The sequence below is a fragment of the Nycticebus coucang genome, chromosome 8, assembly GCF_027406575.1.
Source record: "Nycticebus coucang isolate mNycCou1 chromosome 8, mNycCou1.pri, whole genome shotgun sequence".
Classification (NCBI taxonomy): domain Eukaryota; kingdom Metazoa; phylum Chordata; class Mammalia; order Primates; family Lorisidae; genus Nycticebus; species Nycticebus coucang.
The window spans coordinates 5,414,780-5,427,580 of record NC_069787.1 but is presented as its reverse complement, the minus strand read 5'-3'; the positions used below and the strand labels follow the sequence as shown (position 1 = coordinate 5,427,580).

Genomic DNA, 12,801 nt, shown 5'->3' with positions numbered 1-12,801 from the left:
TCAGTGGCTCATCCTAGTCCCACCACTGGTCAGTGATGGAGCTGAGATTCCATCTGGGCAGCTGGCTCTGTGGTCGGCCAAGTGGGGGTGCTGCTCAGGGGGCAGAATCCATGGGCTGAGCTAGCAGAGCCCTCTCCTGTCCACCTGAGGCCACAATGGACCAGGCCAAGGCCCGCAACAGAGGGCAGAGCCAGGATGGCCTGGGGCCGTCTGGGAGGTTGTGTTGTGTGTTGGCTAGTTTGGGAAGCAAGTGAAGAGGCAGGACCTGACAGCGGTCAGCAGGGTCTCTGGGGAGCAGATGCTAAGATGTAGTAAGACCACCGAGTCTTGGGGTGAGGCCTGGGAGGGCTGCTGCAGGAGAAAGCGGGGGGGCAACCTCAGGCAGAGAAGTCTGAGGAGCCTCAGCCAACCCAATAGGGAGACCTGGGTCAAGAGCTTCCCCAGAGAGCCCAGCATGGGGTAGGGTTGGCTCTAGCACCCCAGGTGCTTAGCTGCTGGCCAAGAGTGCCCAGGCTGGGGTTCTGGTGCCAGCTCCAAAGTTGCTGCGGCCAGACACTGTGCCCCTGCCACTACTCCTCACCAGCTCTTTCTCTGAGAAACTTCCTAGGCAGCTCCATAGCTGGCTGCCTGGGTTCAGATTCCTGCTCCACCGCCTCCCAGCTGTCTCTCAGGCTGCTTGGGGCCAAGGAAGGAGACTGTAGCTGGCACCCTGAGCATAGTGCCCAGCATGTAGGGGGCATCTAGGATATGCGAGCGGAGCATTTAATGCCAGGCTGGCCCAGGGGAAGCGCGCGGATCTCTTGGTCTCTGCTTTCCCCCTTCACAGTATGCTCAGCCCCTAATGCCTGCACCTCTCTCTCTCTCCTCTTTGTCTCTCCCCCTTTCTCTCCCTTCTTTCTCACTGGCTACAGTGAAAGTGCAGAGGAGTGAACAGCCACACCGCTGGGACCCCTGTGTGCCCTCCTGCCACAGCCCCCGGCCCGGCCACTGCAGGACGCCCAGCTGGGCCATGCCTGCTGGCCAGGACCAAAGCCGATGTAATGTGCCACCCCGTTGCTGCCTGGCTGTTCCCTCTGGCCTTTCTGAGGGAGGGTTGTGCCTGCTGTGTAGGGGGGAACCTGGACTCAGAGAGATGGGGCCTGCCATGGCATCTAGAATAACAGTGATGAGATGGGCCCCTGTCCCTAGCAGCTGGGTTTCACCAGCTCTAGGGAAACCCTACAGTCTTTGAAGCCCAGAAGCGGAAAGAGACTTGCCTGGGGTCACTCAGCAAATAACTCAAGTGAAAGGGGGAAGGATCCCTGTGTCTCCCTGTGGTTGGATGGCTTCCCACCACCCATCAGGCAGCAGGGCAGAAGGGCTCTGCTGGGGCTCACGGGCTGTGCTCTCACCTCCCCAGCCTTGTCTTCAACTCCCTTCTCCTCACCGACCATGAACCATGCCTTTTCCTGCACCAACCCCAGCACTCTTTCCCGTGGATCCCAGCCTATGAGTCCCCGCACTACGATGGGGAGGAGGAGGCAGCGAAGGAGGGAACACAAGAGCTCATGTAAGGCTGGGTCTCTCCCCTCCCTTTGGGGCTGCCTGTGAACAGGAATGCCTGAGAGGGAGGCTTGCCAAAGGGTGTATGTGTCAGTGGGATTGGGCAGGGCCCCAGGTGTGTACGTGAGAATGTTAAATATACCATGAGTGGTACACAGGCTGCCATGGATGGTTGAACAGCTTGTACACTACACAGGGCCCAGTTGAGGGGTGTCAGTTACTTTGTACACTTCTGGTCTTGCATATTTTTGTTACAAAACATTCCTAGTAGTTGGGGGCAAAGTATCTTAAGGAAAAAAATGCCTTTTTAGATTTGCATGAAAGTTTCACAGTAACTCTATTTCATTTTTTTTTTTTCATTTAATCAATCCTTCTGATTCATTCAAGGAAAAAGTCTCAGTAAGGCTTTACCACGCCTTCATGGTCTCTCTGACATTTGTTAATTTCCACAAAGACAAAGAGGCACAGACCTGAGACTCTAGCCATCCAGAATGTAATAATTTTCATTCACAGAAATATGTTTTTCTACTTACCTTTGGTTCATAGACATTTCTGTTTCGTTATATCACTATGTTTCCCTTTTGCAATGAAGTATTTAATTATTAAGAAGAGTGAGTCCACATAAAGACAAATAGTAGCGAATGGTAATGCAGGAGGCCTGCGGGAGTGGCAGAAGTCACAGGAATGCCTGAAGTTCTGAAACCTTGGCTGGGAAGAATTTTCCCTTTGTAGATTTAGAAGGTGTTCCCAGCCTCCTACCATGGGAGCTGTGGAGACCTCCAGGAAGGGTGGAAGGTCAAACTGCGCCATTTGGGATAGAAGCGGTGAAGGAAGAAAGGAGTGTAGGTTACCTGAGCCTGAAAGGAGCGAAAGAAGGTATTAAGCTTTCTGGGGGCAAAAGGGAAACAGATTTCAGAGTCAGAGGAGAGAGAAAGTACTTCTCTACCAACCACTTTTGTCAGCCACCAGAGCGGGGAGTGTGTAGGTGAACAGATGTAGAAATACTGTTTATATGTCAGAGGATGCAGAGGCTGGGGGCTCTGGGGACCCCTTACCTGTCCCCTTCCTAGGATGGGTAACTAATAAAGAGTTACTATCATTATTGTTATTGATAATAATTCATTAATTACATACAATGTTTGATCTTTTATGTATCAGTACCATTTTTATCCCTGGAGATGTAATAGTAAAAGAATAGTAAATATGAACATAATAATGTAATATACCTAATAATATAATTTAATATGTATATTATATAATCTAAAATGTAATATAATAAAAGAATTTATTAAGACACAATAACATAATTAGTAATAGAGCGAAATACTAAATAAATTATGTGTAATAAATACTAAATGACATCCAATGTCCATATTAATAACACACACACAGATTATCTCACATGTGTAACATAAAACAGTATCTATTTAAATAACATTATGTATCTAATAGTTAGACATAGAGTTACCATATAACCTAGCAATTCCACTCTTAGAAATAGGCCCAAGAGAAATGAAAACATGTATACCCACTTAAAAACTTATACAAGAATGTGCATAGCAGTGTTGTTCACAATAGCCAAGTGGTGGAAAAATCCCAACTGTCTACCTGTGGGATTGGCAAATCCAATGAACAAATGCATAAACAAAATGTGATGTATGGGCTTGGCGCCCGCAGCTCAGAGGTTATGGCACCAGCCACATACCCCCAGGCTGGTGGGTTCGAACAATAGTGACAACTGTAACAAAAAAAATAGCCGGGCGTTGTGGCGGGCGCCTGTAGTCCCAGCTACTTGGGAGGCTGAGGCAAGAGAATCGCTTAAGCCCAGGAGTTGGAGGTTGCTGTGAGCTGTGAGGCTACGGTACTGTACCGAGGGCAGCATAGTGCGACTGTCTCAAAAAAAAAAAAAAAGTGATGTGTGCAGTATCATCCAGCCAGAAAAAGGAATGGATTTCTGATGTGTGCTGCAATAGGGATGAATGTGGAAAACATTATGCTAAGTGAAAGAAGCCAGTCACAAAAGACCACATATGGTGTGACTCCATTTTCATGAAATGTCCAGAATAGGCAAATCCATGCAAACGAAAATGGCCAGGACTGGGGCAGATGGAAAGATGTGGGGCAATAGCTAAAGAGAATTGAGATGATCTAAAATTGATTGTGGCAGTGTCTGTGTAATTGCAAATATATTAAAAACCATTGGGTTGTACCCTTCAGATAGATGACTACGGCGGATTACGTTTCAATGAAGCTCTTACCAAGAAACATAAAGTGACATAATATATACCATAGTGTATTACAGCATAGTTATACAGTAAAATAACACCTCCCTCCCTCCCAAACCTCAGTTTTAGAACATGACAGTCCCAGGTGCTGTCTTCTTTAATCCTTGCCACACCCCTACTGGGTGGGACTCTCACGATCCCATTGTACAGATGAGGAAACTGAGGCTCCTTGCAGCTGTGATTTTGCCTGGCCTCAGGTCAAGTCCCAACTCCCCTAGGTAGGCATGAAAGCTCTGGTAGGAAGATCTTGCAGGGTGGCCCACCTGACTGCTATACCCACCTGTCCCACAGTGTCATTGGCCTCCAGCACGGTGGGGCCAGGCGGGCAGATTGTGCACTCGGAGACCACTGAAGTCGTGCTCTGCGGAGATCCTCTCAGCGGCTTTGGCCTCCAGCTCCAGGGTGGCATCTTTGCCACCGAGACCCTGTCCTCCCCACCCCTGGTGCGTTGCATCGAGCCCGACAGCCCGGCTGAGAGGTGAGCCTGCTGCCTCTCTCCTCTGAGCCTAACTCTGTTCATTTAGGGGGTTCCAGGACATCCAGAGAAACTTAGTCACAGTACTGAGCCCTGACTTCACAAGCATATCTCACTTAACCATGACGTCAACCCCAAGCCCCGTTATATAACCCAGGTTCAGAGAAGCTGACTCACACAGCTCGTAGGTGGAATCCCCAGAACTTGAACACCTGTTTGTCTGTAGTCAGAGTTCTCTGTGTATACAACTTCGGAGGACCATGGCCTTGTCCCCACTGGACAGACAAACTGAGGCCCAGCAGGGTAAAGCCCTTAGCGAGGGTCACGTTGGCTGGGAACAGAGCTCATAGTCACTCCTCAGGCCAGGAGGTGGGGCCCAGGCTGATCCCCAGTGGAGTTGTCAAAGAGCCTCTTTTCTCTGCCTGGCCCGTGGGGTTCAGGTGTGGGCTGCTGCAGGTGGGGGACCGTGTTCTGTCCATCAATGGCATTGCCACTGAAGATGGGACCATGGAGGAAGCCAACCAGTTACTGCGAGATGCTGCGCTGGCCCATAAGGTCGTGCTGGAGGTCGAGTTCGATGTGGCGGGTGAGTGAGTAGCTACAGCTTCCTCCTCACGCTTCGGGACCCTGCACTTCCTCTTTCTTTATCCTGTCCTGCCCGGTGCAGGTGCCCCTCCACCAATCCCACTGTACACCCAGAGCCCTTCTCCCAGGGGCGTTTGGAAGGAAGACACTGGCAGGGGAAGGATTTTCCCATGCTAGAGTATGGGTTCATGAGGTGACTTTTGCAGTGGGACAGAAGGAACCTGGGTGGGGACAGGGAGTGAGGAGCTGAAAATATTCCAAGCGCCTTCTCTGCATGGCTTAGGGAGAGATCCCAAAACAACGTGGATCTGACGTCTGGTTCTGTGTCACAGACACTATGGGACGACCGGTCACTTTCTTCTTTTACCCTCAGTTTCCTCATCTGCAAAATAGTGGCTAGAATCTTCTCACTATAGGAGTGGTGTTTAAGTTAGATGAAATAAAGCAGTTGACATACCCAGCCAAGGGTAGGTGCACATAGTAGGTGCTCAGTAAATCTTCACTGCATCTGCATGGGGTTGAGTTTGGCTGTGTGGACCACACCCTACACCGGCTAATAGTCCTGAGGTTTGGTGTACGGTCCCAACTCTCCTCCCACCAGAGCAGGTCAAATGTTTTCAGTAAATCTACCCACTGCTCCTCAGTCTCCTTATCTGTCAGGGTGAAGGAAGAGGGGGGTGGGATGGCGGCTTTTTGGGATTCTCTCAGCAAGGCCATAATGGCAATGGGCTGGGTTTCCCTGAGGCTCCTCACTTGGGTCTCACATGAGTCCATGTCTGCTTGTACCCAGAGTCCGTGATCCCAAGCAGCGGCACCTTCCACGTGAAGTTGCCCAAGAGGCGTGGTGTGGAGCTGGGCATCACCATCAGCTGTGAGTCCCCTCGCCCGCCACACCCCTCCCTGCCTGCCTCTTGGAGGGAGTCTATCTGCAGGGAGAAAGGCCCGGCCAAGCTGTGAGGAGCAGCTGTGTCTTGGACTTGACACTCTGTGTGGCCCAAGGGAAAGGCTCTGGATGTGGGGGGCCGGGCAGACTTCTGTATGGCCCAGCTGTGCATCCTCAGGCAAGACCCAAGATTCTTGAATGTGGGGAGCCTCCTTATGGGTCTCCCAGTGGGGTTGAGAGGGGCCCTCAGGTGGAGAGGTTTATAAGGTACCAAACACATGGCCTGGGCTTGGTTTCCTGTCTACCTCTGTGTTCCTAGAGTCCCCAGTAAGGGGGGTAGGTCCATTTGCCAGTAGGAATTCAGGTCCATTTGCTAAGAAAATGAAAGTGAGGAATGTGTAATCCTAGCCCTCTTGGGAGGCAGAGGCAGGTGGATTGCTTGAGTTCAGGAGTTCGAGACCAGCCTGAGCAAGAGCGAGACCCTGTGCCTACTAAAAATAGAAAAACTAGGCAAGATGATCACTTCAGCCCAAGAGCTTGAGGTTGCTCTGAGCTATGATGCCATGGCACTCTACTCAGGGTGCCAGAGTGAGTCTCAAAAAAAAAAAAAAAAAAAAAAAGGAAAGAAAAAGAAAGTGAAGAATGCAGGATGAAAAAAGAAACAATACATGAGTGGAGAAAAGTTGAGAGCCCTGCTACGGCTCACATCTCATCAGAATACAAGCTGAGATCCTCGTGGCCCCAGGAAGGCCTGGTGCGAGCTGGTCCCAGACCTCTGGCCTCACCTCCCACTCTCCCCTGCTCAAACTCCCCAGGCATAGCTGCCGCCTGAACGGCCACTCCCTGTATTCTCTGTGCTCCCTCCCGCCTCAGGGCCCTTGCACTGACTTGCCCTTCTTCTCTCTTCTCCTACCTCCTTTGGGTCTTTGCCCAAATGTCACTTCAGCAAGGCCTTCCCCAACCCTGACTTAGAATGCTGCTGCCCTCCACACGGCACGTCTCCCCGGAGCACGCGCCCTCAACCAGAGAACATGGATGTTCATATGTTGTTGTGATCTATTGTGGTCACCTTTGGGAGGACAAGGAGGGATCTTGGTCTTTTTTGCCCCTTTTGTGTCCCCTCCCACCCTGGGCACATAGTACAGCCCAAGGTGCTGGCCCTGGGTCAGTGCTGGGGATATAGACACCAGCCAACCAGGAGCTTGTGACTTGTTGAGGGATGGGCTGAGCAGCAGAAAGAAAGGGCTGCTTTCACAGCGCACTTGGTGTGCCAGGAGCCAGGCTTGCTTTTGCACTTGCATTCTCTGGTTTAATCTCACTGCAATCCCATGAGGTCTGTGGGATCACCCCATTTTACAGAGGGGAAACCAAGGCCCGGAGTGGTATGTTGATTTGTTCGCAGTCACCCTGCCAGGAAGTAGTGGGTCCAGGATGTGCACAGGACATGTGACTCTGAGTTCATGCCCAGACCCTGGGCCTTGCCACCCTCTGCCCGTCACCAGGCTGAGGCCATCAAAGATCAGATTCATGGGCTCTTTTCCTCCAGCAGCCAGCAGGAGGCGAGGGGAGCCCCTCATCATCTCTGACATCAAGAAAGGCAGTGTGGCACACAGGTAGGGGCGCCCTGGGCATGGGGGGTGGGGAAGCAGCCTGCAGGGTGGGTCCGGTGCCTGCATGTGCCAGCCTCCTCCCACCCCCTGCTGCCTTCTCCTGTAGGACAGGCACCCTTGAGCCAGGTGACAAGCTGCTGGCCATTGACAATATCCGCCTGGACAACTGCCCCATGGAGGATGCCGTGCAGATCTTGCGGCAGTGTGAGGACCTGGTAAAGCTGAAGATCCGGAAGGACGAGGACAACTCCGGTATGGCCCCCACCCCACCCCCTTTTGAAGGCCACCCTCTGGATCAGCAGGGTCCCAGCTTGCGATTCAGGGCTTCCTCTGGCCGAGGAAGGGAGGAGGGTGACCTCCTCACCGCACCACAGACTTCCCGAGTCTCTGTGAGGTCCATGGGAGTTTGAGACACTCCTGTAAGCCCAGCACTAAGCTCAGCAGAGGAGAGTCCTGGGCAGGGGAGTGGGTGGGGTGGGGAGCAAATGAGGCTGCTCTGTCAAGTGGGGCTATGTGGATGGACAAGCAACCGCTGCAGCCGCAAGCCCCACTGAGGCCAGTGACACAAGTGAGTGAACTGGACAGAAGAAAAACTATACAGAGAGCAATAGGAGGGCTGAGGACTATGGCAACTGGAGCATGAATCTCTGATTCAAAAGGGCAGCCACCAACTCCTACCCTGGGAAAGAGGGTTACTGTGGGCAGATTTCTTTCTTTTTTTTTTTTTTTTAAGAAAAGCTGGAAATCTGTTTTCTTATGTTCATCCCCATCATCATTACCATCATTGTGACTCATAGTGTGAGTGGTGTGTGAAATTTGTATTTTAAAATGTTGGTTCCATGTTTCTCTTCTAGTTTTGTTTTGTTTTGTTTTCAATGATGTTTGAGCAGAAGGAAATACTTCTGGAGGCAGAAGATGTCCTCAGGGTTCTCAGGTTGTGCCTTCTGAAATCATGGCATGAGTGTCAGGGTGAATGAGTAAATAGATAAGTATGGGGGGTCTGGGGGTGTTCAGCTCCTGGCCCCACCTCAGGCCTCGCCCCTCACGGGTGCCCCCAACCCACCCCACAGATGAGCTGGAGACCACAGGTGCTGTCAGCTACACCGTGGAGCTGAAGCGATACGGAGGTCCCCTGGGCATCACCATCTCTGGCACAGAGGAACCTTTCGACCCCATTGTCATCTCAGGCCTCACCAAGCATGGTCTAGCTGAGAGGTGAGCCAGGGCTCTCTGAGGACACAGGCTGGGCCCTGGGACCCCAGGGAGTGGGAGCTGGGCTTTGGAACCAGCCGAGCGACATTGGGCCGGTCACTTCCCTCTGAGCCTCAGGTCCATAAGATAAAACGAGAGTGTTAGCTCTCAGCAGACCTTCTGGCCCCAGGTAAGTGCTGGATCAAGGTATGTCCATCCTTCTGTTCCCTTCTGACCTGGGTTTCTGGAAGATCAGCACTGCAATGTTTTCTGGAACATGAACTGTATGATTGGTAGTGTAGGGGCAGTGCCACGGCACCCAGGTCCCAGCACAGACTGGGGCTTGTCCTGAGGCATTGGTATCTGCTCCTGCTACCCCCGTCCTAGCAAGAGTCCCTGAAACTGTGTCAGTAGAGGGACTGGGAGGAGGGGAGTGTCCCAGCGTGCCCCAAGCTGTCCTAGGGTAGGGGTCAGAAATGGAACTGGGCCCCAGGGTGGGCAAGACCAAGCGTCCACCTGACCGCTGTGCAAGGAAACGTGAGCTTCCCTCACAGAGAGGCAAGAATCTGGCTGTGAATGGAGGCTGGGGAGGGCTGCAGGGGCAGGAGGATGGGAAGGATTTCGGAGCCTAAGGGTTAGGTGAAACAGCCCACTCTGAGAGCGCCCCCTGCTGGATATATGGCAGACTGCAGAGATCAGTGTGTGACCCTGCTGACTCCAAATGTCCACTGGAGACCAGCTGTGCCCCTGGCCATCCTGGGTGTTGGAAGCCCACCGTCCACTCACCTTGCCTTCCCCAAGCTGATGTGGCTCAGTGATGTCCAGCTGAAATATAAGTCCAGCTGAAAAATTTAATCATAACACTTTTAGTAGCCACATTCAAAAAATAAAAACAAAATTCATCTTAAATATGTTTACTTCAACATGTAATCAGTATAATAATTATCAATGAGATATTTAATATTCTTTTGTTCATACTTCACCTTCAGAATCTGGTGCATATTTTACACTCTTGGCACATTTCAATGTGGGCCAGTCATGTTTCAGGGGCTCAGTAGCCACGCATGGCTGGTGGCTGCTGTACAGGACAGCACAGATTTTAATCCACTCTCTGAATCCACCATTCCCTGACTTGCTCACACCCCCAATGCTCCGGGGAGCATGCTGGGCAATGCCTGGGATGACACTCTGGAGCTCCTAGCTGGGATTCAAGACCCCTGACCCCAGTCACCTGCCTCTCCACTCCAGGAAAGGTTCATTCTCACACCTACTGCGGCTTCTCCCCTCTCAGCCCTAGCTGCTCCTCAGAACACCCTCCTAGTCCCACCCTGGTCAGGGGTGGAGACCAGGCACCTACATTTTCAGGAAGCTCCTCAGGTAAATGTAATAGGTGTCCAGGTAGAAAACCACTGAGCCAGAGGAATTTTACTCCTGACCTTATCAGCGCCTCACAACACCTGCTGTGAGGTCAGCTAGGCACTGGTGGGGAAACTGAGGCTCAGGAAGATGGAAAGGCTACCAGGGATTTCTGCTGGAGGGAAATATGAATCATTTTATCAATTCATCCCTCAATTATAACTCGATAATAAAATAAGTATTGTCACCTCCATTTTACGGATGAAGGAACTGGAACTCAGAGAAGTTAAGAAACTGGCCCAAGATCACATAAAGAGTATTTGGCAGCTAATATGTGGGATTCAGACCATTCTCAGAACTCATGGACACTGGTTCCAGCACCTGACTTTTAAGTCAGGCGGGATAATTCCCTCCCAGAGTCTAGACTTGTTACACCTCTATTAAAACAACTCAAGATAACACTTGGCTTTTTTCAGCTAGTTTAATTAGGGTCAGCCAGGTTGCATCTTGGGGGCCCCTTGGGTTCCCTGAGGGCATATTCCATCTCTGAGGAACTGAGTGTCTGGCTTTCATTCTCTGCTCTGTGCTCGCAACTCAGGACCGGTGCCATCCATGTGGGGGACCGCATCCTGGCCATCAACAGTGTTAGCCTCAAGGGCCGGCCGCTGAGCGAGGCCATCCACCTCCTGCAGGTGGCTGGAGAGACTGTCACACTGAAGATCAAGAAGCAGCTAGACCGTGAGCTTTGCTCCATGCCCTGGGGGCCACCAAGCCTATATGGGAAGGGCACCCCCTGTGTGCCTCTGTACCAGGCTTTGCATGTGCAGCCTCATGGGATCCTCGCCATAATGCTGTGTGTGTGTGGGGGGGTGCCTGGGATGGCTGAGGAGATGAGACTCAGTGATGGGAGTGATGAGCACAAGGTCAAACGGCTGGTGCAGGGCAGCATCTGTGTCTAAGCCGCGTTCTTCATTACTTCCTGCCTCCCAAGTGCTTGTGTGTGCTCCAGGGTCATGACCTATGCATGCTTCAGTTTCCCTGAATATGTTCCCGTGCCTCCGTACGGAGGCCACCACCTGCAGTGGAAGGAGCCCGAGTTCTGGGATTTCCCTTCTAATCTGGGCTTCACTGCGCTTACCGTGTGACCTTGGACATGTTGTTCAGCTTCCCCTAGCCCCAGTTTCCCATCTGTGAAACAGGTGTGCTTACAATATGCCACACCCACAAGTCAGTGGCTCAGCCTGGGCTCAGTGCCTGTGAGTCCCAGAGCAGGCTGAAATGGGTACACTGAGGCTCTCCGAGAATCCCCCTGTTTCTGAGGTCAGAGATGACTCCTCCCTTTTCCTTTCAGGCCCTTTCCCACCACCCAAGTCGGGCAGCCTCAGTGAGGCCAGTGACGCAGATGACGACCCACCGGAGGCCCTCAAAGGAGGCCTTCTGGCAGCCCGGTTCTCGCCTGCTGTGCCCAGTGTGGACAGTGCTGTGGAGTCCTGGGATAGCTCAGCCATGGAGGGTGGCTTTGGGGGCCCAGGTAATGGCTTGGGGACCTTGGACAAGTAATGTGCTTTCTCGGGGCTGCCTCCACTGCTGGGCCTGTGAAGGGGCTGTCCCCTCTGCCCATTCTTCCTTCTTACCCCTCCTCTCCTCTCTGGCCCCATCCTTTAGGGATACCACCTGAAGGAAGGCCTGATTTGGCACTGTCAGTCACTTTTTGGGCCCCTTGAGCCTTCATAGCACAGGCTGCAGACACATCTTTTGATTAAGATCCACAGCCCTCCACTGGCTATTCATGTTTCCCTGCCTTGAGGAGAGGGACCAAGTTGGTGTATCTTTTGCTGTCTCCCTCATTCCTAGCATGATAGCTGGCCCACAGCGGGTGCTCAGCCAGTGCTCCTCTAGTTGCCGATGGGAAGGCAAAAAGCCCTCTCCCATCCCATGCCACCAGACCTGGCTTGGGGTGGACACCTCTGGGCACCCTTCCCTGCCCTTCCATGTTGAGACCGTGGTGGCCTCAGAGGAGGTGTCTGAATCTAGTGTCTGGCCTCATGGCCTTGGTGACCTAGAGCCACGGGAATTCTAGGATCTAGCAGAGTAAGGCCTCCAGGGGACCTTGGTGGCTCCTAGCCATCCTCACTTGCTGGACTGCTGGCCTCTCTGGGTTTCAGCCTCCTGAATGAGGTCTTGGTAAGCATACCTTAGCTCAGTCCCTGAGGCCGGACTTCAGTTTCTAAAGGCAGGAGGTAGAGGAGGATCCAGATACTCAGCCTCCCTTTCTGGCAGGGTGTGGACCTGCCCAGCCCAGTGCAGTTGGGACAGGGTCCTAGAACCCCAGGCATTAAACTGGCCATGAGATGACCAGGGGATTGGGGGTGTCTTAAGAGGGGGAGCAAGGCCCTTGGCGGGTGCTGGATAGTCACACAGGCCCAGAAGGAGCAAAGATCTATCCAAGGTCACCCAGCATGGCTGGGAATGGGACAAGGTTAGGATGCCAAGAATGCAGATGGCCCCTTCTCCCCACCTGCCAGGTTCCTACACTCCCCAGGTGACAGCCCGGAGCATGACCCCCCAGGAGTGGCGGCCCAGCCGGCTAAGGAGCAGCCCCCCACCCACTGAGCCCCGGAGGACAAACTATACCCCAGCTCCTGCTGATGAGAGCTTCCCAGAGGAAGAGGAGGAGGAGGAGGAAGATTGGGAACCACCAGTGAGGTCTGTGGTGGGAACACCATGGAGGAGGAGGTGGTCGTGGTCCCTTGGCTAGGCTGGGGGAGGGTAGCCAGTTCCTGTGCCAAAGCACTGTGTGAGTGGAAAGTCTGGTCTGGCCCCTGAGGAAGGCCCTACCGGGGAAGAGAAACTCAGCAGAGCCCCTTGGCCAGG

The 12,801-nt window shown here is 52.6% G+C and overlaps 1 protein-coding gene across 8 annotated transcripts in view; it reads left to right on the top strand.

Annotated features, from left to right (window-relative positions):
- The window catches only part of GRIP2 (glutamate receptor interacting protein 2), a 106,627-nt gene that overhangs the window by 81,326 nt on the left and 12,500 nt on the right, over nucleotides 1–12,801 (top strand). For 6 of the 8 annotated variants that reach the window (XM_053600153.1, XM_053600149.1, XM_053600150.1 and 3 more), the window contains exons 10-20: nucleotides 912–1,037; nucleotides 1,400–1,549; nucleotides 4,119–4,305; nucleotides 4,743–4,888; nucleotides 5,678–5,758; nucleotides 7,317–7,383; nucleotides 7,487–7,632; nucleotides 8,451–8,595; nucleotides 10,526–10,665; nucleotides 11,279–11,458; nucleotides 12,453–12,633. In XM_053600153.1, coding sequence (XP_053456128.1) covers nucleotides 912–1,037; nucleotides 1,400–1,549; nucleotides 4,119–4,305; nucleotides 4,743–4,888; nucleotides 5,678–5,758; nucleotides 7,317–7,383; nucleotides 7,487–7,632; nucleotides 8,451–8,595; nucleotides 10,526–10,665; nucleotides 11,279–11,458; nucleotides 12,453–12,633 — 1,549 coding nt within the window. The remainder of the gene's footprint in view (nucleotides 1–911; nucleotides 1,038–1,399; nucleotides 1,550–4,118; nucleotides 4,306–4,742; nucleotides 4,889–5,677; nucleotides 5,759–7,316; nucleotides 7,384–7,486; nucleotides 7,633–8,450; nucleotides 8,596–10,525; nucleotides 10,666–11,278; nucleotides 11,459–12,452; nucleotides 12,634–12,801) is intronic. The other 2 variants (XM_053600151.1, XM_053600155.1) reach the window with 2 other exon arrangements.